Here is a 26306-nt window from a genome sequence, read left to right on the forward strand (position 1 = left end):
ACCTTCTATATCTGTTACTAAATGTAATACCAAAAGCAAGGGAAATAAATTTGAGGCACAGACTTATGAGAGCCAATAATTACTTATAGAACATAAAGTTACTCTTGTTTGAGAACTTATATTGCATCAGAAAATAACAAAAAATTATCTGAAATTTACTCCTCAATCCTTAATCTCACACCGGAGTACCGAGTCCCAGGCACTGTTGAAGCTCCGCTCCCTGCAACGATGGACCCGGCACCCGCACGATGAATCCATGGAATGCTGAGAGGTTTCATCAAGTCTTTACTCCTGAACATTACCAAAAATTTCAAAAATAATTTGAAATAAACATTTCAAAAAGTTTTTTTCTTATCTATAAAAATATGATAAGATCAAAATATATATTTTTTTAACTTAAAATATTTCGGTAACTTTACACTGACATAAAATCCATGAAAGTCACGTACCATTGATTTTGTAAAATATTATATTTGTTGGTAAATATTTTTGATTACATATATACATACATATATAAGCCTACAGAACTCTCTCAAACCATTGTCAAGGTTGTATCAAGACAAGTAACAACAATGTTCAAGGCTACTCTCCTGGTATGCGCTCAGGCGCTCTTCGTTCAGGTGAATTGAGTCTTCATATAAACGAACTGTTATTTTTTGTTGACATTATTGAAAACTAATTTTTTAATTTTCTTTCAGTCCATCGCTGGACAGTGTCTTGGAGCTGGTTTCGGTCCTCTCGCCGCTGAGCTTCCTCTGTCTTCTGCCAACTGGGCTGGTATGTCTGCTGGTCCTTGCGGTGCTGCTGGTCTCTTTGACGGTTCTTGGTCTGCCGCCGGTGGTCCCTTCTATGGTGCTGGTTACGGACCTGCTGCCGCTTCTGCCTCTCATGGAGCTTTACCTGTATCCAGTGCATCCATGATCCCACCAAGTGGAGTGTCTGTACGATCAGACAACGCCATCGAAGGACCTCTCGCAGTCTCCGGTGCTCTGCCATTCTTGGGAACCGTAGCTTTGGAGGGCGCTCTGCCCACCGCTGGTGCTGGTGCAGTGGCTTACGGAGCCGGTAACGGAGAAGTCGCCATGTTGTCTGAAGATATCGGCGCCGATGGATTCAACTCCCTGGCTGGTGGTCTTGGTTATGGAGCTGGTGCTCTTAGTTATGGAGCTGGTGGTCTTGGTTATGGAGCTGGTGCTCTTGGTTATGGAGCTGGTGCTCTTGGTTATGGAGCTGGTGCTCTTGGCTATGGAGCTGGTGCCCTTGGCCTTGCAGCTGGTCCATTAGGATACAACGGTGCTTTATCTGGCCTAGGATATGCACGAGCTGGTTGCGGCTGTGGATCCCGTCTCATTTAAATTGCATCAGATTCCTATATAAATAAAACGAGTAGTCATGAGCATTAATTAGTTTATTTTGATAGTATCCTTCCTATTTCTCATTCACTTATATAAAACACAATACATATTCAAAGAATATATGCATGTATAATTTTTATGTTTGCCAGTTCTTTTTCTAATATTTCCAAACAATTTTTTTTGGTATTTGTATTCAATACATCAAACTCTGATAGTTTAGTAGGCTTCTCAGGTTGCCAACATCACTTCTTTACTTCACATAGAATAAAATTCACACAACATAGTTCTAGACTTATATTTTTTTTATGCTAAGCGGAGCAACCTGCAGACGGCCTACCTGATGGAGGTAGTACCGTCGCCCATGGACATTCGCAAAGTAGATTTGCGGATGTGTTGCCACCCTTGATTGGGGAAGAGGGGGAGCAAAAGATAGGAAAGGGTGGGAAAAGGTAAAGGGCAACCGGTTCTCTTACTCATCGGACGAAACGTAGCGATTAAAGATTACTTCACGCCGATCTTCTGTGAGAGACAAAAACTTAGAAGTGTCAATTATGTTCCATCATCCCGTGGTCCTGGCTAACAATAGTACTTAAAACACAAATTATGCTCCAACCCAGAAATCTAAGATTTTCGCGAGTATTCATTTAAATGAAACTAGTGTTATTCGGATTTACTACGCGGATTTTATTATTTAAAAACTACATAATCCCGACGTTTCGGTTACTTTGCAGCAACCGTGATCACGGGCAGACGAGACGTCCGAACGAAATCCGCGTAGTAAATCCGAATAACACTAGTTTCATTTAAATACAGTTTTAATGAAAAATAAATAACTTGTGAAAATCATTGAAATATTTTGGGTATAGTTTAAAAAAATCTTAAAAATTCAGATTCAAATCCTTATGCAGATCAAAATTAACTTATTACTCAAGTTTCTCGGTTCTATTTCTGTAATTGTTTGAGATTGGTTTGTTAGTATAATACCAAAATTATGTAAAAAAATTTGTTGCCCAAACATATTTTTTTGTCGGCCTATTTATTAAAACGACATCGCTATACGTATCCCAGCATAAAGATATCACCATGAATTATGTATGTGTATGAACTAAAAAAAAAATAATTGAAAAATTATATTTAATTCTAAAACTAAACAGATTTAAAATACAACTCTGCGTTGTTTCATCATTTGTCATTGAATTTTTAAAGCTCCATAAAGTGGATGACGATGAGTTCTAGGTTTATGTAAAACTAGGAACGAGGCCCCGCTTCGCTCGGGTTCTTTACAAAAAATATAAAGTAGCCTATTTAATTTTGAGAATGATTTAACTTATATTATGATAACTTTCAAATGGTACGCCTGATTTAAATGATTTAAAAAGTAATTTACAGATACTAATGTAGGCTTGAAAACGAAGTAATTTATTTTGAAAAGACTTAATATCGTTTTTATGTAAATAGATTTTCAATAAACGCTTTAGGAATGTCAATTTTTAAAAGTTGTAAATTGGATATAGTATGTTATCCTTAAGGGATAGACATATGCCACGGCGGATTTTTTATAGACCTGTATAAGATACACAATTCAACCATATATTATTTTGTTATATCTCAAAGAATTCAGGCAGCGTTTTCGTTAAAAGCTTTCAGAATGCTCAAGTTTTGCCGACCTCTTAAACAAATATCGTTAATGTACACACAAGTGAATATAAAAACTTAACAAATTGTATTCTAAAACCTTCCTCGAGAATCACGCTACTGAGTGGTGATAACTGTTTCATAATCGGTGCAGTAGTTTTTCCGTTTATCGCGAACACACAGACAGACAGACGCGTCGAGGGACTTTGTTTTATAATATGTATTGATTTAATAGAATTGTATGTTATATAAAAACATTTGAATATCGTCTCTTATTGTCAAGACAGCAATAAATTATGTTTTTGCCAATTAATTAATGTTAAAATATAATGTTTTCATGGACTTATACCGTTTAGGGAAGAATACAGGAACTAAAAAAAGATATGTTAGACAAACCCCTGCATCCTTTTTAGTCTCATCCTAGCGGGATAATTCGGAGAAGAAAGCATTCTTCGTTACCAAAATTTTCATTTTACATATCCCTTTAATAAAATTAAGAATGTTTGGTTCAATAGCGCTGGTTTAGGGCACATTAAATCAAATCAAGTAAATCCCAGTTTTAGCTTGAGCTCGACATTGTATATTGCTGTACCACAATAAAATAGCACTCAGAACGGTTAGAGATTTTTCTGAAATTTCTAAACAACGCCTAAACATAACTTAAATATGAATAAACAAGAGGAATATATAGGTATTGGTGTGGGATGTGAATAAGAAGTATGTCGATATGTTCAGCATTTTCTTTTATTGGTAGATGGATCTGTTGAAATTTAGATGAGTCGTGAGCCACAGCCGCAACCAGTTCGTGCATATCCTAGGCCAGATAAAGCACCGTTGTATCCTAATGGACCAGCTGCAAGGCCAAGAGCACCAGCTCCATAACCAAGAGCACCAGCTCCATAACCAAGAGCACCAGCTCCATAACCAAGACCACCAGCCAGGGAGTTGAATCCATCGGCGCCGATATCTTCAGACAACATGGCGACTTCTCCGTTACCGGCTCCGTAAGCCACTGCACCAGCACCAGCGGTGGGCAGAGCGCCTTCCAGAGCTACGGTTCCCAGGAATGGCAGAGCACCGGAGACTGCGAGAGGTCCTTCGATGGCGTTGTCTGATCGTACAGACACTCCACTTGGTGGGATCATGGATGCACTGGATACAGGTAAAGCTCCATGAGAGGCAGAAGCGGCAGCAGGTCCGTAACCAGCACCATAGAAGGGACCACCGGCGGCAGACCAAGAACCGTCAAAGAGACCAGCAGCACCGCAAGGACCAGCAGACATACCAGCCCAGTTGGCAGAAGACAGAGGAAGCTCAGCGGCGAGAGGACCGAAACCAGCTCCAAGACACTGTCCAGCGATGGACTGAAAGAAAATTAAAAAATTAGTTTTCAATAATGTCAATAAAAAATAACAGTTCGTTTATATGAAGACTCAATTCACCTGAACGAAGAGCGCCTGAGCGCATACCAGGAGAGTAGCCTTGAACATTGTTGTTACTTGTCTTGATACAACCTTGACAATGCTTTGAAAAGAAGTCTCAAGTTTTTATAGGCTCAATAAATTAATGAAACTGTTATCAGCAATGTAGACATTTTACAATTACGATACGGAACGTGATTTTATTGGAATAATATGACTTAGAAACAAAAAAAATAACTGGCAACACATTACGAATAGCACAAAATATGTGATAAATGTTTATTGATTGATATCTAGGTAAAAAAGGATTTTCAATATAATACTGTCAAGAAAAATGAAAATCTGGAAAGATGAGGAAAGTATTTTATTAAATAATTTATATCCGAACAAATAAATTATTCCCCCAATTAGTTATAATCCTTCTATTAATATTTTTTTTTTTGTGTACGTATGAATGTCCATTGCTCTTTGACACGAAACTGCGCAGTGTATGTTGATGAGATTTACCAATTTTATAGCTTAGATGTCAGAATAAAATATAGATTATAATTTATGCAAAAATATCAATTAGTTTCTTAAGGAGCCCGTGATGGAAATAGTATTTTGATGGTGATATTATAAATTCGATTACCGTTTATTAATATTTCTGTATCTTTGAACCCAAAACTAAAGTCTAGTATCTTTTGTACGTTGTAAAACAAAAGATAGTTTGATAGTTCTTTATTTCCTGGTCTTAATAAATTTTGACGATGTCATTTTGAAAAGGCACTCTAATAAAATCGTAAAAGATCATTTTAACTGTAAGTCACACCTTTAAGATAAATGTCGATTGTCGCGCCGTAATTTTCTCTTTAAGATATAAAAGGGACACATTAAAATAGACTATTTTTAACCTGACTTGCGTAAATCTGTTATATATTATTAATATATTTAAACAAAGCACTCAACCCACTCATATAACCGAAAATCTATAAACATATTTCATCTCGATTCAGTATTAGAAAATATGACTATTTCATTTATATATAAATAAATATAATTAATAATACATATACACTAAATTCAATACAACTACATTACGTCGAACGCTATGGATAATTTCGAAATTTTTATCAAAATCAATGACCTTTCAAAGTTTACGTAAAACACGTGTCGTTGTACAATGATTCTCAAAACCATTACACACATATCCATGGTATAAAAGTGGTTCAGTTTTAGTTTACAATCATTGTACAGTCAAGGTAAACGGTCATCATGTACAGCCTGGTCCTCGCCCTACTCTTCGCCCAAGCTTGCTTGGTTCAGGTAATTGAGAAATAATATTTTAGTATTAAATTAAAACATTTCTCCAAAATGTAAGTTAACGAGACCAAAGAAAACTATGGGGGCGAATACTCGTGTGTTATCACAAATTATAATATTTACGGTTGATAAAAATATATATATATGTATACAATTTTTACTAGACAATATTTTTGACATTAAATCAATATTCGTGTAGAAGATAGATTCATGCTTATTATTTATGATGAAAAGATATAATTAAGTTTTCCAACGTTACATGTAAAACACAATAAAATTCATTTATATTGCAGAATGCATACAGCCAATGCTTAAACAACGTTTATGGCGCCGGCCTCGCATATCCAGGTGCCTACGGTTTAGAGGCTGGACTTGCAGGTGCTTATGGTTTAGAGGCTGGACTTGCAGGCGCTTATGGTTTGGAAGCTGGACTTGCAGGTCCTTTCGCTCTGGATGCAGGTCTGGCTCCAGCCGCTTTCGGTTACCCAGCTGCTGGGCTAGCTGGCGCTTACGGAGGTGCTGGTATAGGAGATATAGCAGTCGCTGGTGAGATGCCCGTCGCTGGAACCACCCTCGTCGCTGGACAGGTGCCCATACTCGGAGCTGTTCGCTTCGCTGGTGACCTGCCGGCCGCTGGCACAGTCTCGATCACTGGAGGTAGCGCCTGCGGTTGCGGACGCTATCTATAAATTTCTGATGAATTTTGACTTTGAATGTTCATTAAAGAGTTCTAATGGCTACATCTATTTTAATTTCTCAAACTTTCCAACATATAATATACGTTCAATTAAACTGAATACAAAAAACTTAACAATTAAGAGAATCGACGTCGGTCAACACGTTAAAATGTCCCAATAATAGCAGGATAAGAATTTAAAACTATTTTTTAACCAGTAGGTACACGATTGTAGTGTTTACTGACAATAAAATACCTAACACTCCTTTATGTAAGATTTAAGCGTGTACACATTGAATTTGAACCAAGTTTTTTATAACTCCACGCTACTACTTTGATCGTGACGGACACTTTCATCTCGTCTGTCGGTGATCACGGTTGCTGTAAAGGAATCGAAATATCGGGAACTTAAAAAACGCGTAATATTCGAAAACTTAGTTTCGGATTAAATTAAAAACTATATAATATACTAACGGACTGAATATATATAATATTACACTGGATATCCCCATGAGGTGTGGCCATTTTCTGCGATTATCTATGCTAACTTATAAATGTTCTTAAATTACTTACATCACACGAAAAAATAAGAAAAATCAACAATGAAGTATGAAAAATGTCCTAAATATGCGTATAATAAGAATTTTGTTTTGTTATAGCAGAAAGAAAAATAAAAATCTTTAGAATATGGCAACATTAAAGATATAACCGATCCATAGGTTATTTATATTTTATTTACCTTTTAGAATCACGATGTGACAAACCTTGACCGTTTTTTAATATTATTTACGAATTATTAGAGTTTTAAAAGTAACTTTTTAGTTATAAAATCTTATAATATTTTAATATTTTTAAATTATTTTGAATTCAATCATCGTTACAGCCGACACAGCTGTTTTTGTTTAATGACAGTTATATTTTAATCATCACTTATAAGTTATACAGCATACTAACCTTGAGTAAAATGTAACACTATCCAATAGCGTTCTTATAATTATAACCTATTGTATTTGTTGATTTGAAATCTTTTGCTTCATGAAATATTTTATATTATTAAAATGTTCAAAAGAAAACCCTTGTATTATACATATTAGGCAGACCGACTCGAAAACTTCTACTTAAAGCACTGAGCTACTTTCTTCAATTAATTCATTAAAAAGCATTGATTACAAATGGTAAAATTTTATAGAAACAGAATTGAAATTTTATGTGACACTAATCAATTTCGTAGTCTATCTATCGCATGTCGCATTACATATGGTGTCTGAATAGGGGTAAATTGAAGTGCTGGGCTTGCTTCGGCTTGTTTTATTATATTCTACTTCACCTCGCGAGTGTGACATCTCGGCAGTATTTGAGTGTTTTAATCACAACTGTGCAGTGTCATTATTATTTATGTCATCTAAATTTATCTATATATTTTTATTTATTTATACATTCATTATATATTTATTCATGATGTATGCATAGTGAATTCAAAAATGTGTTATTATGTTTCGTCTTCATTGATTTCGATTAAAAATCTTTATATCAATGACCTACATCCAAATGTTTACTGAAAACGTCGATTATATGTCTTAAACATATATGGCACAGATAATTATAAAAACAAATGCTAGAGATATATGAAAAACTTATTAGCCTAATAGACATTTGATTTAGAAAAATCTGTCATTTCGAGGGTAGTTGATATTTTTTTTTAAATAAAATACTGCAATTTCTTTTAATTTTTCAATAGCCATTACTTTATTGGATTTAATAGGGAATAATATACAAGACTATAGCAACACTGATAATGTGTGTTTGAATAAATAAAACAACATAATGGCAACACTTTAATCTACAAATCATTAAATAACTATAGAACATTGATGAAATAAAAACTTCTTTACACTTTGTCTTATTGTATTGATTACAGTTAAGTTTTTAACTGGTTGGTTTAGGTATAACTGTGTGGTTTATTCCGTCATCCAGTAGAATCTTGAGCCGAATCTGGCTGGATTCTTCTCAGCGTTCTCCGGCAGGCCTGGTGTAGCATCTGGGTATACGGCCTTCTCTTCGACAGGTGGTTTTGGTCTGAAAAAAGTATGAAGATATCACCTCCAGCTATCATTTTAGTTTTATATAATAAACCATTTTTTATTTTGAGATCAGTTTCAGAGAGAAAAAATTTCACCTATATATTATTTGAAGTGAAGTAATAAATTATATATATTGAACTAAATGAGTCTTAGTTACTTTATAATTTAAAAAATACTCTTTGCTGTATCTAACATAATTTAACTTAACAATTTAATATGTGATCAACTTCAATAACACATAAGAACACAATATATAAGGATTTTCTTTTACTGCCATAATGGCCAAAATGCCCGTAGAATGCCACATATATGTATATTAATTAAATTGATAATACCTCTTAGTTTCGTGAACCCGAGCCTCACAGAAGTAACCGAAGGGCGGACGTTCAAGATTCAAATTCTCCAACATGCACTTATCAAACATGCCTTGAGTTTTACGACAGCTGAAATCAATATTTATTAATATAGAAAATGTATAAAGAGGTTTTACTGGGAAAATAACTAAGATAATTAAAGTCCAAATTACCACTTATTATATCGGGGATTCAACTATCTTAGTATATTTAAACATAAGTCAGAGATTAGCGAACAAACAGACGGATAGACATAAGGAGAAATATTTTATTATATGCACCATGTACATATGCATTTGGTAAATAACAGATACTTTATTATTACATACGGACAACATCAATTAATATTATATATATATATATGTATATGAATTTTTATTATTGTGAGTGTTGAATATAAAACTTTTTTTGCATCACTTTGGCAGAATACTTCATTCCTTTTCTGCGATGTTCTTAAAATTTATCCAAACTGTATTTGGTTGGGCTGATTGATGATCACTTTATTTCATCATGTTCCATCATTCAGTCTTGTTGCTAGCAGAATACATGTATGCACTAGTAATTTAATATAGTTTTAGTGAACACTACACATATATATAAACATACTCACTGTTGCAGACCATAGTCTCCAGAACTTTTATCAATGCAATTAGTATATTGGTTGAATTCAGCGAGACAAGCTTTCTTCACCTTCCTGAAGAACTCCAATGAGCAGGCTGTGACGGCCTTACCCTCGTTGATACACTTGCGAGGATCGTTTTCCTCGAAACGACACAACATGAACTCCTAGAAAAAAATAATACGATCAAAGAAATATACTTACAAATAAGTTTTTCAAACGTTTTTGAATATTCTGTGATAAATTATAATGTATAAATAAATAAATAAGGAAATTACAAATAGTTACAAGTGGTAATATCAAAATAACAAAAATGACATAATATGTACATATAAAAAACTAACTGATACCTTCATTTGATAGATTATCATTATTTATTTTAAATACATAGATATAAAGTTAAAATTTATAATATTAATTATGTATATATCAATAGACTTTGCAATTTAGTCTTCAACTGGTTCACTTGTGTTTGGAGTCATAATAATAAAATACTAACGTCTAATATACAGAAATACAGCAATTAACATATATTATGTGGTTTAAACAACATTAAAGACAATTATCTTTATATTACACTTTTGAATTTATTCTTCTTATATACACAAAATATAAATAAAGTCAAATCTTATTACGCATTCTGATACTCCTTATTATTAAGTAAAAGGGTTTCTTAAAACACATTTTCAATAGAATAACTGTCCAAAGAAAGTCTCGGAGCAATAATAAACATCAAAACATAACCTATTACATATATGATTATGCAATCAATTTATTCACATAACGGCGCAACAAGAACTGTTTGTTAATTCTGAAATAACAATAATGAGCCAAACATACTAACATTATTAGCTTGCTCGCAATATTTTCCTAGATGAAAGGAGCCAGCTCGTAAAGTAGCAGTGGACAAATTGATTTCTTCCACGGTCAATTCGGACTCTTCTGGTAGATGGATGTCGGCGGTCAACACCATTGTTGTTTAAATTAATCTCACTCACAATTTGGATATTCAAATCTAATTAAAATGTTTTAATTCTTCCACAATATTCGTGGAAGAAAATAGAAATGTTATGCTTATAAAACTAAATGTCAGGCAAATTGATAAAGAGTGAGATAGACATATCTAGTCTACATTGCAAGAAAGAGAGAAAAAACAGTTCATGTAGATTTTAGTTTTATCGGATATCACTAGTCAATATGACAGTGACAATGACATGAATTTTCCATTACACGTAAAGTTATTGAAACACAAATATAATTTTAAATTCAAACCAGATTTTTGACATACTATTTTTAAAACTACTTTGTTTAATGATGTAAAAAATAAAAATAACTTTTTTTTATATATGCATATTTATTTCTTTATGGGAATTAATTAATGACTAGACAGAATAATAACATAGATCAGAATCATTTCAACATTGAAAAAAGATGAACTTGTTGGTAACAATCATTTAATGACTGCCGAAGAAATCTTCTTGCTCTTGGGTGAATTTAGCATCATTACCTGCAAATAATAAATGATAATGGTACAAGTAAATAATTTATAATAATGAACAGACAAAAAATATACATCAATGCGACAGTACCTTCATAATATTCTCTTGTTTCATCTGGGATTTGATAAAGTTTAGGAATATCGAATCGGTTTTCCTAAAACACAGAATAGAATATTAAAACCGTTGTTTAATTCGTAAATACTTACAAAAACCAAGATTATTTTTTCACGTACTGAGTCATAATTCCTCCTACCCATCCTGGGAATGTTTTTGCTTGGAATGGTCTTGATAACGTAACCCATCATGCTCTGATCGAACGGACCGTCAGCTTCACTACTTCTGCCCACCCGCGGTACGTTATTTGGTTTTATAAAAGAACTTTCTACTTCAACTAAACACTGCACGAGACAGAACGCCGCTAACACAAGGACTGCCTTTGACACCATGATTTTTAAAAAACTTGGAAATACGTTACTTGTTGATCGGAGTTGAGAATTGTATGCCAAAAACAATTTTTTGGAGTTTTTATATACCAAAAATATATGTAAATTATCCCATTTCTATGAAATGCTGCTGCGCCCGTATGTTGATTGGTAGAATACCAATGGGCCGAGATGTCTATCAATGATGATGGGCGTATAAAGATTCCGATATTCAAATTTTTAACAAAAATACTGGCGGTTTAACTAAATTAAAGTTTTTTAATCGACTGTTCTCTATAATGTATAAATGTGATCATGTAAAATATTTCAAGAAATCGTTATGCCTTATGGAATTTTGTATCAGACAAATATTTTAGTGAACAAACCTAGACTAGTAATAAAAAAATTTTCATTAGACTGTTTTAGTTGTATAGACTACATACTATAAACTATAATTACTGCATATTTAAATTAGGTTCGAAGACAAACAGCTTTATATTATAACGATAAAATTTAACGATAATTTAGAACGATAAAATTTTCTACTATTTAAAAAATTCATGAAATATACCATAATATTCGCAAAAAATAAATGTAAATTCAACAATAGATATTTTTTAATAAGTTATATTTTATATAGAAGGAAACCATTGTGGTTTTGGCATAATACGTGATGTATGTTGCGTATAAACTGTTTAAGAAAGGCATAAAACAGAAAGACCGATAACATGTCAGCATTATTATTTACATTGAGACGGAAGAAATTAATAGTAAAGTAGAATAAAAGTGTTTCGGATGAAATTCGTATCCAACATAATTTATTAAAATTTAATTTGCTGCTAAAATTTTTATATGTTGGGTCTCGTAAAATATAGATAATACTTTTGTTAAACAACAAATAAAGAGTAAAAAGTATGTTTTAAATATATGAATAAATTCATTATTGAGTAACTAATATGTACGTGTCATAAGCTGTCTCATTATTTTCGCTGACACTCATGATATACAATCGATTTTGTCGAGCTCTAATGTTATCTAAGACTCGCCAATATTCATTTAAATAAAAATCATCTTCGTGATCACGGTTGTTGCATAGTAACCGATTCATTGATTGATGTAATTTAAAATAATTAAAATGGCGTAGTACATCCGAAACTATTAGTTTTATTTAGTCAAACTCTATTCACGGAAGCATGTACTTGTCAAAAATTACATGTCAATAATTTTTTTTTTTCTTTTTTATGTTAATTTTTTTGTCTTATTATCATTATTTATTATAATAACATAGTTGTAAGGGTTATTTTTTTTTTGTAACTAACAAATGGAGTAAATTGTCTGAAATAAACAAATTATTATAATAACATTAAAAATTTTTGATATAACTGTCTAATTATTAATATTTTTGTGATAGTTTCTCTATAATTGTTATTACTTTTCTTAGGAATTTGTCGATTGCACGTACATATTTGCTGTCTCAGTGGTTAGTATGTCAATGTCACGTTTTTGCCGCCATTTATTTTTTGATATCAGCTTTTTTGCGATACATTTATATGTATTTTATATCGATTAATGTACATATACAATTATTTGTATTTTATATCGATTAATGGTAAATCGTTTTGATAAGTCGATCCAACGAAATAAACTTGTTTTAATTTATAATTGTTTCCGTATATCGCAATTAATAATTATGGTCTTGTTTTTTTTTTTCAATAATATGTTAGAATGAATTTATCGAGTACATTAATTTTGAAAATGTCCAAATATTTTTTTAATAGGTAAAAATAAAAAACAGATTAATACTGTCACAGAGAGTATGAAACAACGGGATATCGTATAGAGGATAGTAATGAAACACATATTAAAAATATATTTTATACAATTTTTATCTATTATAAATCAGGGTGCACATCATTTTGCCAGCACGGCCGGTATGAACACTTTATATTTGGGTGTGTCCCCGCCTTTTTCAATAGCAGCTTTCACTAGTGAGAACGGATCCAATTTCTTCTTTACCACCAGAAATCTAGAAAAATACATATTAAATAACGTAAATACAGTTAGTACAATTTTTATATCTTACATACTATGTGTGAACGCGACTTTATCCCGATTGTATATTATAATTATTTACACATCATTGAAATAAATTAAACCTATGGATTATATAATAAAAGTAAACATAAGTTTTTTTAACGTGAGCTATTTTCTAGATAATGTTCGTTCAGAACCGGTCAGTACATTTAATAATATATATATATTAATATATAATACCTCTGACTGTTACTGTTGTAGCTTTTAGAGACGAGCCCGTGGTTCTGGGCGCACTTGTGTAACGCCGCCCTCTCCTCTTTTGAGAATTCGTTCGTGAACACAAGCTCCACGTCAAAGTCATCCGAGGCTTGGAGACGCTTCATTAGTTTCGTGCCCGCCGCCCTGATGTGATGCATACCCGGCGTCGACCCCAAACCAGATCGTTTACCCTGTGGGTAGTTCGATAAATTCTCTTAATAAAAAATAAAAAACTATTAAACCGCACATCATGTATGAAGAAAAAATAAATTGCTATGTATGTTATAAGATTTCAAATTTAATTAGTTTTCTTGAACTTATTCAATTTCATTTAAACTTATACAGCCAACAAGGAATACATTTTATTAGCTCTATTACACACACACACACACACGCACTCACGCACTAACGCACTCACGCACACGCGCACACACACACAGATATCCTCATTATAAAATATATGAACAGACCGTCTGTAGATGTGGTTGTATAGGTTCTTGGATACCCTGGGCATCGACACCCAGACCTCCTCCCTTCCACCCCATGAGCTTCATCATTCTATAAATTACACAAGGTGAGTAAAGAATCTAAATATATATATTATTATAATTATTGCTACTAGCAACACTTGCGTTTCATTGTTTTAAATGTATATACATGCTGTATAACAACCAAAGCGTCTGGATCATGTATACCAGGATATTTATCAAGTGAAAATTATTCTAAACAATGACTTAACGGCAAGAACAACTTACTTGACAGCAACGCTGTTCTCAACCTTCGTCCCAGAATCCTCTTTCTTCCTGAAGACTTCGTTAATTTTTAATTTATCTATTTTATTGCTCTTGTTTTCTCTGACCAGTAAGCACACGCAGTGCTTTTTCAGTTTCTGGACATATAACATTTACTTATGTACTCATAAATATATAACTATATATATATGTATAATACAAACAAGTCAAATGTTGCCATAAATCATTACATTATTTGCTACCATAATTATATTAGATTGATAATTTTTTTCTCAATCATGCAAGTTTTTGTATTTTAGCTCGGTTTAATTCCTTATGTAAGCATAGTAGTACTACTTCTATGTACACACACATATACACATATATATATATACACTTACTTTCCAAGCTAATTTCTCGGCAGCCTCTCTGGCCAATGCTTTAGTAGTTCCGGGGGCCTCGGCTATCAAGTCTTCGTTTATATGAATGGTGTACACATTGTCCTCATACGAAAATGTGGTATTCAGTTTGCAAGCCTGACAGCTACCTGGAATTACAAGATTACTTCACCCGTTTTGATGTAACTTTACAATAAAACAAATCAATGTAATGTCAGTAGTGAGTATTTTGAAATTTCTTATAGATTATTGCTTTGTAATTAAAAACTATACAGAGGCAATCTAATGCATATATATGCATATATTTATGTCTCTATGAAGCTAGTCATATTTAAAATATGCTGAACTCATGTTACTACAAGTCATAGAAGTTGGTGTTATTCAGTGGCGTGAATATAAGCACTGTTATAGATGCAAGTAAGCACTGCATACCCTACCCATATAACAACTAAACCTATATTGTTTAATTCTTACTCACATACATTTAATCACATATTACGAAATACAAATGTCTACAGATATTTCAAAATGACATTTGAATTCGCCATTTGGTAAAATTTATAAAAGTGCCATCTATCAACGTAAAAACTAACATTTTCGACCGCAACTATGCACAACTATGCAACTATGCACAACTACTCCGCGCTTATATTCCATGCAAATAACCAGAAAGACGATCTAATCTACGATCTCGTGTTGATGTGGCTCAGAGGTAGTTGATAGATTTATAAAATATATATATGTTAGTTTTGATCGGACTGCTGTAACTTTAAGTGCGAATATTATCAATGTTTAAATGAAACTAATACTTTCGGATTGACTACGCGTATTCTATTATTTTTCAAAAATTACATACTCAAAACGTTTCAGTTACATTGCATCAACCGTGATCACGGCATACATCTCGTCTGCCCGTTAAAAGTAATAAAATACGCGTAGTAATCTGAAAATATTAGTTTCATTTAAATGGAAACTCGCTAAAGTCTTAGATCTAATTATTTTCAATGTTTGAGAGGAGAACATTATGGTGAAAATAGTTTTTTTTTTCTCGAACCCTACTGCTGCTTACCCTACCCGAAATCTCTGTGCACGTCACTGGAGTTATTAAAGAAATAGTTAATTTATAATATATGTAAGAATTGCAAAAATTATCATATATATATATTTTAGTAATATTTGGGGTTTCCCTAAAAATAATCAAAAACATTTCTTTTTAATCTGTATGTCTATGGTAGGGGAAATCCCGAATTATAAAAACAGATTGCATATCGCTCAATATGATAGTTATGTCGCCTTAAACATTAAAATAACTTAAATCATATAGTACAATAGTGGGTGTCGGTAAGTAGAGGCGTCTTTAAATTAAAGTCCCTCGCCGCGTCTGTCTGTCTGTTCGGGATAAACGGAAAAACTATTACACCGATCAACGAGTAGTTATCACCACTCGATAGCGTGATTCTCGGGCAAGGTTTTAGTATATAATTTAAGTTTTTGTATTTACTTGTGTGTACATTAACGATATTTATTTAAGATGTCGGGACAACATGAGCCGCCTGAGATCTTTTAACGAAAACTCTGCCTAAAGTCTTTGAGATATAACAAAATAATATATGGTGGAATTGTGTATCTTATACAGGTCTACAGAAAAGTCCGCGGTGGCATATGTCTATACCTTAAGGATAACATACTATATCCAATTTACAACTTTTAAAAATTGACATTCCTAAAGCGTTTATTGGAAAGCTATTTACATAAAATACGGTATTAAGTCTTATCAAAATAAATTTCTTCGTTTTCAAGCCTACATCAGTATCTGTAAATTACTTTTTAAATCATTTGAATTGGGCGTACCGTTTGAAACTTATCATAGTATAAGTTTAATAATTCTCAAATGAAATAGGCTATTTTATATTTTTTTGTAAAGAATCCGTGCGAAGTTGGGACTGGTATATATATATATATATATATATATACTAACAAACCAATTACGTCACTGATACATAAATGTACGAACTCAATTAAATTCAGACAACAGAAACATTTAATCAAATGTTTTACCTTATTCCCTAGTTCCTACCATCGGTTACAGTATTAGACTAAAAACTGAAAGTTTCTAGTCACATATTCACATAACTATGACAGTAATGTATGCAAAACTGAATTAAAGTTATAGTTACAACACTATATAATTATATAGTAATATCTATATTATTATAAAAGTTCAGATTATTATATATATATATGTGTATGTGTGTGTCTATTTGTTAAACGTAATGTTCCAGTATAGCCCTTAAAATCTCTATGATTGAAAAAACTCTGATAATCATATAATTGAAATTCATTTTAGTTTGCCGATGTCATTGTTTGTATAGAAGTTAATTATTTAAAAACCAATCAAATCGTTTAATTAAATAGCCTTTGAAAATACTCACTCTGTATGTTCCCCAACTTGGTCATACTCGTGTTTATCAATAGAACAAATCTCCCGAACGGCGTTTCGAACATTGTGTCATCAAACTTGCTGACGTCCACGCACTTTACCTTCGATAATTCTTTTAGGTAATCAATAGATATAGGTTTGCTTGTCGTTTGCGAGATTTTGGTCTCAGTTTCACTGTCGGTTGTTGTTGAATCAACATTATTTGGTTGATTCTCATTATTTTCATTTTTAATTTTTGTATGTACCTGCTGTCCTTGGGGTACAAAGTCTATTTTGGGTGCTTTGTTCGGAGGTTTCCCTTTTACGAGTCCACCTTTTCGTTTTTTACCCTTAGCCTTAACTGCAGCTGCCTCAGAGGCGGATACGAAGGTTCTTTGTAGCTTCATCTTCTTCATTTTTCTATATTCTTCTGCAACCTTAAAAAATATGTTAAAATATAGGTAGGAAGAGCATCACACTAGTAAATATAGGTTATAATATATTTACTTCGTTCGATAATCTAGAAACTTCTAGCATAACTTCGTTTGGATACCGACAGCCCATAAACTCTATGTTAATGAATACTCTGGCCAAACAGACGAGCCTATCTTCAGGATACATGTTTTTCCATCGTTCCATAAAGGCCTTTCTTAATGACCATTGCTCTTCGCTTTCATGATCATCTCTATAATTATCTACATCCCAAGACACGTTAAAAGACATATTTATGTTTTGTTTTATCAAATGACTGTTTAATAGAAAATTTACATTTTAAATAAATCGTTATATTATCAAAACAGTACTAGTGTTGAAGTTTAGACACTGACGGGTCCAAAGCATGACACTACCATGCTTTTATGACAGATTTGGTGGAAAAAATATGACATGATATTATTATTTTAATATTAAATTTCTTCTGTTTGGAAAAGGAGTAAAAAAGTTTTATATTTTAACATACTAATTATAAATAAATAACTGATAAAACTTCAAAAGTATTTTATGTTTATAAGAAAATATTTTAAGGCAATCGTTAAATCTTTCGCAAGTTGTCAAATGTTGCAAAATATGTCAGATTTTTAACTGTGTGTATTTGAATTACAAACAGTGGAAATAAACTTTTCTTATTTTCTTAACATTTCTTACTAAAGATAAAATCTTTGATAATAAAAAAACTCATTCTTTTATCTGGGCTTATGGTGGAAAAGAATGCACTGTCAATTAGAAATATAATAAGTGGGTAGTTAATATTTCGTGTGTTATATTCGTTTGTTTTTTGTTTTTGGTTTCCAAGTTATTATAGCTTTTAGTCTGGTTGTTTAACTGTGTTCAAAATAAGTTTAATATTCAGAATCATATAGTATAATAAGTGAAGTAGAAATAAATAAATGGAAAATTTAAATATACCGCAAACACTTAAAGTGCAATGGTTGAACAGCACTCTAAAATTCATAAAAGACGACACCCAACTGTTGAAACAATACCCTAAGATGCCCTCAACTCATGTTGAATATTTTCACAATTTAATATGGCAGCGCGAAAATAACATAGGGCTCGGTTTCAAATCTCTTTACTCGCCCGTATGGGAGGCAATGAAAATTTACAGTGTGAAATATCAATTCAAAATTATCATCGAGAAATCTGTGGATGGTAAAAATGGGTGTGTACAAAACAATTGTTTTTATTATAGTCAGTTGAAAGTTACAAGCTGGCTGATGGATGGATGCCATGCCATAACCGGTATTCTTTGCAAACCTTTTCTATACAACAGAATATTTAAAATCTTTACGTAAAGGTACTCACTAGTCACTTTGTAGAATTAAAAATAAATTAAAAAGTAAATTTTTTACTCTTAAAATTAACTTTGTATAAAACCTCTGTTGTTCTTATAAATATTTTTATTGTCTGCCAGCGTTTTAACAATGTATCAAATGATAAAAATAAAGAACTTGTATTAATATTTAAATATACATTTTGTGTATAATATATATTTTGATTTATTTTTGTTAGTTTAATTTAATTTATTTATTTATGTTGTAAAATATTTAATAATATCTATAATAGACATATAATATTGTATTGAATTTTTTTTTTTATTTCTAGGCTACTTGTAATGGAAAAGATACCAAAAAGTTTAAATAACAACAATAAGGGGGAAAATGGAGAACAGTAATATTTTGATTCATAATCAGATTTATACATAGGTTTTGTTATATATAATACTAAATAAAGTAATAATCATTGCAGCAATGACATTGAAATTAAAGTACAATGTGCTGAAAATCAAAACAAAATATTATCAAAGAAAAAAGCAAAGATGGACACTAAGGACACAAAGAAAAAATTACCAAGTAAATGTAAAGCTTTTGAGAGATATTTGGATAACCAGCTAATATTAGATGCGGTCTCTCCGTTGTTTGTTAAAGAAAAATTGAAAAGAATTCTATTATTCCTATTAGATGAATATTCTTCTAGCATAATATTTAGCGATCTAGCCGGGGTTGAGTCTAGATTTATAGAAAATATATCTAGCTTGTGCCAAAGGAGCAAGGAATTCGAGGAGCAACTGTCTCCGCTCTCCTTTGAGATGCTCTCGGATATTGCGGACTGCATTAATGGCAATAATAATTTTCAACTAGAGATCACCAAAAAGATCAACGAAAAGACTAGTAAAAGGTGTATATATATATATTATATTCCATAGAATATATTTCATATGTTTCTTGAATGTTCTAAATTTAAAATTATTATAATTGATATATGCTGGCAATTTTTTTTTATTACATATTTAATGGTCAATGGTAGTAATAACGTGTCGTTTTCAGGGAGGTCACACTAAAAAAGGTTCCATTATTTTTAACCAAAAAGCAATTAAAACAAATGTAAGTTACACGTTTCATCATATTAAGTTATTTTTATATATTTTGTTATGTTACTGACTGTTTCATTGATTTAAATTGTTGTAGATCGAGAGAAAGTTTAGAACATACAGAGAAATCTCATGAACCTGGAATTAATAAAAGCAAGGAAGAAAAAATTTGCGAATTTAATCAGTTGTGAGTATTATACATGACATATAATGCACCTATATACTATCTTTTATAATTTATCTGAACATTACTAGGACTGATAAAGTATTGAAGGGCACAAAAACTGTCCAGAGCTATAAAAACGAACCGCAGAATGTATTTAAAGCTGAGAAAACATTAACATCGGAAACACTCAAAGGACACAAGGAAAAGACAGACAGTGAGAGAAAAATAGTTTTGGATGCAAATCGAGAAGATATGAAAGTTACTATTAATAATATTAAGAGGTAATTTATATTATATATTATATATTTTGGTTCTACGGTCAAAGGAAAGTACTACACATCAGAGGGCGGCAACAAAATAAAAGTATGCTATAGGTTTTTTTGGCTGTTTCGTTTGTTTGTCTTTCACTGTTCCGTGGTCAGCAACGTTATTGGTTATAGCTGGTCGCTTAGCGCATAATTCATGGCTTTATAAAATTGATTCTTGTATATACAATTACACAAAAATAGCAGGTATCTCATCATGGAAACTATTTTTAGTCTATAATTATGTCAATTTCGGAAAAAGATCAATATAGAGCTTAGAATATTTAATTACAGATTTGTATGGAAGATCTAAAATTAAATATCACATAATTTCTATTGATATAATCAATGTTAAAGAAAAATTTTTAGCCCGAAGAAAAAAATTTGTATATTAATTCAATTGTTAAGAAAAGAATTAAATTTCAATATTATCTCCATCAATCTGTTAGTCTAGGCTAGGTTATAAAGTAAGTGAAAAGATTTCGCTGGCAACATTAACATATATATTAATGTTGCCATATATATATATATAAATGTGTATGAAAAATTTTTCAGTATAATCCCAAAAGAGAAGTCCGTTGCTTTCGTTAAAAGTGAAACAAAATATACGGATGTCAATGAAAAATGTAACAACATTAAAAAGAAGGATGGAATAAGTCAAAAATTAAGGTAACCTCATCACATATTTAGCGGTTTTATACATATATATATATATATATAATTTTGTTAATCAAAAGATTAATGAAAGTTTGTATTCAAAGTAAGTTACATAGAAGGAAGACATGTTGAGAATTGTATATATGTATATTTTCACGTGCCATATATATATATATATATATATATATATATATGTATATATATATATATATATATATATATATATATGTATATATATATATATGGAAAGACATAACATATAAAAATTTTAATGAAAACCGTATATGTTTAATGAAATTAATTGTATTTGTATGTAAAATATGTCTTTTCTTTCAGCAAAACAGCACCAATGAATGCCATTAGCTTTACTAAGTCCGATAATGTTAAGGATGTGTCAACCGACTCGAAAAACGGGAGTAGCAATATGTTGAAATCAAAAATAATCAGTGACATGGCCGTGCCTATAAAGAGTGAAAAAGCTAGCAGGTAACTGTATCTAGATGAGTGATAGGTGAGGGTATCTCGGAACTAGATACATTAAATCGTTTATTTAACAAACTTTTTATTTAAATTTGTATAAAATCATTACACATGCACTTAATTAATGTATTCTAATACAAATAAGTTGCAATTTTGTTTTTGAAAAATTCTATGTTTAAAGTTCCAATTTTGTGTCACTAGATGGCGCTTTTTATTTGTTTGTTATAAATGTTTTATATTATTATTTACAAGGATGATGCGTCTGATGGGATGGGAGGGCGGAGCCCTAGGGCTTCACGGGAATGGCATCACTGAACCGATCATACCAACAGCGAATTACGTAAGAATATTACTATATTTTTCCCCACATATACATATAATGAAAATATATATGATTATATTAAGAACTATATTTAGTATCTCCACTAGTCGGATGATTTAATTATATACAGGGTGTTCCTATATTTTCTTTAATTACTTCACACGTATTAGTAAAAATGGATATGTGAATTGAAAACTACAAACGATGCGTATTGAGTTTTATCAGTAAACTTGTGGTATTGTTGTGAATAGTGTTTATTATATTGGTAAAGTATGGAAAAAACTTGTTTGGAGATAACAAAAAATATATTTCTTCAACGTTTTAACTCTTAAAATCCGTTTTATAGTATTCTTGCTGTTTATTTGAAGCAAATCTTTAGCATTTTCGTATTAGCATTATTTGTTTCAGCATTATTTACAAGTATTATATGGTTTTATTCTCAGTATAAATATATTAAAATATTTACAGAACTGTACCGGCCTGGGTCATGTTCCAACAAAAAATGAGAAAAGCTACCAGGGCAGCCGGAAGTCGATTAAACAAGAATTCAGTGTCGGCATCATGGACCTGATAAACAATAGGCTCCAGACGGTCACGCTGTATCCGGAAAAGAGATTCATAGACAAGGAAATAAAGTTTTGGCGGGAAACGGTAGATAATCTTAATAAACGCGTCAAATTAGACCGCAGTGTGAGGAAGTCGAGTGTGTTAAGACAGAAGATGAAAGAGAATCCAGATGTAGAGTTCAGTCTGGTGTTCTCAGACGATTACCTGTGAGTTGTAGTAAATTAGCACACACACATATAAAAATTACTTGAGACAATGCTTTTGATGAATACTTATAGCAAGTATAGTTGAAATAATCCCAAAAAACTTTGTCTAATTCGTTTTCCAGATATTCATAACTCATTTTTATGTAAATATATATATATATATATATATATATATTCTTGTTATATTTACCCACAGGATGATGACAATAATAAAACGCATGACGAACACATTACTGCCCGTAAGATCCGAACAAAAGGTTCTAAAGGAGCCAACAAAGAAAAAAACCTTCCAGAAACTAATTCTCACAACATTCATAGAATTATTATCTGGCAACACTACGGATATAACGTTGTTGTTTGAGAAACAACTGCAGAACAGACTTATTGATGGCCTGTTTGAAATAGTGACAGTTATTAATGACAGAAGAATAGGAGTAATAATGAATGACACAGTGGCCGGCTTAGTCTCGTCCTTGAGGAAGCAAGTGGACCTTAAAAGCATATATTTGGCAGCCGAAGTCAGCGGCGATTACAAGTGAGTTATATTATTACGTAACAGGAGTTTGTATGCACGCTTGTTACTGTTTCATACAAAATACACTGAACCGATTTAGATGTAACTTAATAGCTGTGTATTTTAGATATTAGAATGAGATATAGACTATTCTATTCCATTTCGCGTACATTTTTTGTTCAGAAACATTAAATGTACGTAGTGTGAAGTAACGCGACGCTGACGACAGATGGCGCTGGTTTTAATTATTATGCAAATTAAACATTCATCTCACAAGCCATTCTAAAAATTCATGATCGCATTTGATTTAAATTCACATTAATTAGTACAAAAAAAAACCTTAATAATTTTAATTCCCATTTAATTCACAATATTTTTTTCTCATATTACTAACTAATCTACAGATCAGTTACGTTGTATATACAAAACTGTCGAGTAAATCTAGAAAGTTCTACAACGAGGAAGCAACACGAAGTCTCGCCTTACGATAACGTGAAGAATAATATAAAAATGAAGAAGAAGAAGAAAATTATAAATGCGTTGTACGAGAAGAAATTCACAGATGAAAATGTTGCCGGAGTGAAAAAATGGTATCAGCCCGAACATCGCTTCATAAAGACAGTGTGATGATACAACAATTAAAACGATTATTACTTGAATTATAAGAATTCCGAGATATTAAATAGTTTTTGTATGTGAAGAAGTAAGCTGTTATTTTGAATGTGATTTTTTTTGTACTGAACTAATGAGTAAGTTTTAAACTATGTTACCGGTTAATATGTAATCTATACACATATATATATATAAATGTTTTTATTTTTAATATCTTTTAATATATGTATTATATAAAGTTAATAATACTGTATATATATATATATATATATTTATTCATAAGTAACAATTTTTTATATCCTCATACTTTATTTGTACCCTTATTCTTTATTTAATTTTCATATTGCTATCTTTAAGTGGTCTCTAAGCTCATAATGATTGATTAATAATAACCTTCATTTATATACATATATGTGTTTATGTTTCTGTCCATTAGTTATATAAAATACAATTTTGTTTTGACATTTTATGTTATATTAATAAAAGACTGTTTGGAATTATTGTTTTTAATTTGATTAATTTAACTACGTTATAATGAATAAATAAACATGGAAATATACAAGAAATCAACATTAGCAGGATCTGAACATCAGATCTCTGGAATATCTTTTCAGTTGCCTTACTAACTAAGCTATCGTGTATTCACTGATTTTGTCTCTCTCTCTCTATATATATATATATTTAGGGAACACATAAAATTTTAACGGAACCTTAAAATTTTCGGAACGCATCCCAAGTGACGTTAGAGCGATGACATTTAGTTTGTTCAGTTTTGCGCGGGAAAATATATGTCGACGCGATTCTTGTCTTTGTGAAATTGAATTTAACATATTTAAGGTGTTTCGGTTTAAGATAATAAGTTAACTCTTTAAAACGAGTTAGTTCCAGTTAAGGTTTGATTTATTATTTAAATGTATTTGGTTTATAAGACAACTATATTTTTAATGACTTTGTTATATTAACGTGTTAGATATGAAATTATTTTCTCATTGATACAAAATATTACAGATGCCTGTTACTAGTTTTATTTGGATGAAAATACATTTAATATATAATAATTGCTTTGATAATATTATTGCATTTTTAGACGTATAATTTATTATTGTATTGCTATAGTATAAAACATATTTTTGGTTCGAAATTTAAAGACAATCCACATACTTATGTTAATTGTATTATATTTTTGATATTTTATTAATAATAAAACGTACTAATTGCCGTTTAACGGCACTTAACGGAGTTATCATAAGAAAAAAGTGTATTACATCATTCAGGAGAAGATCTGATACTAACAAACTAATTAACCGATATAGCAAACGTAGCTGAAACATCGGAAGGATCTGGCTTTCAAATAAAAACAGCATCAAAATCGATCAATCCATTTGAAAGCTTCGATTCCGGAGCACTTTCTTTTCTATTTAAATCTACGTCATAGTCTGGTTTGCATCACACTGAACACGGAGCGTTTACAGTTGTTCATACAAAAATATTAGCGATTATTAACGTAGGTTATCGAATGAGAAACGAGGAAGGTTTCGTGTAGTTCTTTTAATTTAGAATTTAGATGATAGACGCATGCTAAAAACACAATAATTTATTATACTAGGGTATTATTTTTTTTTTAGTTTAGACTTGACTGTAGCTGTTAGCGCTATTGGCTTTTACAGCGTCACCGGGAGTTGTGGGTAGCCCGATGGGACCAAACCGTTTGATTCTGGCCCGAAAGGCCCGATGAGGAATACGCCCATCCCAAGGGTGCCCATAAGAGGCCAGACCTCGGCTTAGGACGTCGTTAAAGGGGAGGATGGCTACGGATGATGGGATTGTATGACGCCCCCCGACGGCAGATATACTAGGGTACTGATCAATCTGACGTGTTGATTTGTTTATATTTGGTGTGTGCCTGTGTGCGGGTGGGTTGAAAAGCTTGCAAGTACCAATATGATTTTTCCGAATCATGTGTATTTTCTAAGAGTATATAGACACAAATGACAGACGTTGAAAGAACACATCGTGAGGAAACCTGCATTTATAATTTGAAATTATAAGTTTGAAATCGCCAATCCATTTTAGCAGGCATGGTGATTAATGCTCTAACCTTCTCCATGTGCGGAGAGGCCTTCGTTTAGCAGTGATGCTGATGATGATGATGATGCTATTTTCATTTAGCGACAAAATAGTTAACGTCTTAAGAGATATCAATCGTGTTAAAGATTCGATACTATCAATAGGTTTATGAATGAAAACTTAAATCTTTCCGTGTGCAGTTTCATGGAAACGTGTGGTAATTGTACAGTATATACGTCAATTATAAACCCGCCTTATAACCTTACCAACCAACACTAACAGTAACTTGTATTTCATATTAAAAAAAGGGTATCAAAATAAAACGATATTTTCGCGTATGA

General features: G+C 31.7%; 5 protein-coding genes across 10 annotated transcripts; 2 read left to right on the forward strand and 3 right to left on the reverse strand.

Moving 5' to 3' along the window:
• Positions 1–554: 554 nt before the first annotated feature.
• Positions 555–6418, forward strand: LOC116776352 (spidroin-1-like). The gene is made up of 6 exons (XM_061525447.1): positions 555–620; positions 699–1344; positions 1669–1804; positions 3844–4099; positions 4153–4341; positions 6007–6418. Exons 1-6 carry the CDS (start codon positions 573–575, stop codon positions 6400–6402), a joined length of 1671 nt encoding a protein of 556 aa, XP_061381431.1. The 5' UTR covers positions 555–572; the 3' UTR covers positions 6403–6418.
• Positions 6419–8211: 1793 nt separating this feature from the next.
• Positions 8212–10521, reverse strand: LOC116776362 (NADH dehydrogenase [ubiquinone] 1 alpha subcomplex subunit 8). The gene is made up of 4 exons (XM_061525412.1): positions 10287–10521; positions 9434–9609; positions 8806–8913; positions 8212–8465 (listed from the first exon to the last, which is right to left on the reverse strand). Exons 1-4 carry the CDS (start codon positions 10413–10415, stop codon positions 8348–8350), a joined length of 531 nt encoding a protein of 176 aa, XP_061381396.1. The 5' UTR covers positions 10416–10521; the 3' UTR covers positions 8212–8347.
• A 275-nt stretch (positions 10522–10796) lies between these two features.
• LOC116776283 (uncharacterized) lies at positions 10797–11426 on the reverse strand. The gene is made up of 3 exons (XM_032669436.2): positions 11175–11426; positions 11032–11095; positions 10797–10949 (listed from the first exon to the last, which is right to left on the reverse strand). The coding sequence occupies exons 1-3, from the start codon at positions 11385–11387 to the stop codon at positions 10897–10899; spliced, it is 330 nt and encodes a 109-aa protein (XP_032525327.1). The 5' UTR covers positions 11388–11426; the 3' UTR covers positions 10797–10896.
• Positions 11427–13224: 1798 nt separating this feature from the next.
• On the reverse strand, positions 13225–18053 carry LOC116776243 (NF-kappa-B-repressing factor-like). Its single transcript, XM_032669389.2, has 7 exons — positions 17711–18053; positions 17217–17640; positions 14788–14933; positions 14411–14544; positions 14126–14213; positions 13638–13846; positions 13225–13389 (listed from the first exon to the last, which is right to left on the reverse strand). Exons 1-7 carry the CDS (start codon positions 17924–17926, stop codon positions 13275–13277), a joined length of 1332 nt encoding a protein of 443 aa, XP_032525280.1. The 5' UTR covers positions 17927–18053; the 3' UTR covers positions 13225–13274.
• On the forward strand, positions 16097–24395 carry LOC116776242 (uncharacterized). 6 transcript variants are annotated; one of them, XM_061525338.1, is made up of 13 exons: positions 18144–18436; positions 18639–18860; positions 19304–19369; positions 19448–19876; positions 20026–20082; positions 20167–20256; positions 20325–20516; positions 21096–21209; positions 21534–21683; positions 21930–22017; positions 22468–22772; positions 22969–23307; positions 23691–24395. In XM_061525338.1, the coding sequence occupies exons 2-13, from the start codon at positions 18691–18693 to the stop codon at positions 23911–23913; spliced, it is 2223 nt and encodes a 740-aa protein (XP_061381322.1). In that variant the 5' UTR covers positions 18144–18436; positions 18639–18690; the 3' UTR covers positions 23914–24395. The 6 variants fall into 6 exon arrangements, with proteins under 6 accessions (XP_061381325.1, XP_061381324.1, XP_061381323.1 ...); XM_061525341.1 differs by lacking the exons at positions 18144–18436; positions 18639–18860 and adding an exon at positions 16097–16252; XM_061525340.1 differs by lacking the exons at positions 18144–18436; positions 18639–18860 and adding an exon at positions 16098–16247.
• The last annotated feature ends 1911 nt before the right edge of the window (positions 24396–26306 follow it).

The sequence above is a fragment of the Danaus plexippus genome, chromosome 28, assembly GCF_018135715.1.
Source record: "Danaus plexippus chromosome 28, MEX_DaPlex, whole genome shotgun sequence".
Lineage (NCBI taxonomy): Eukaryota > Metazoa > Arthropoda > Insecta > Lepidoptera > Nymphalidae > Danaus > Danaus plexippus.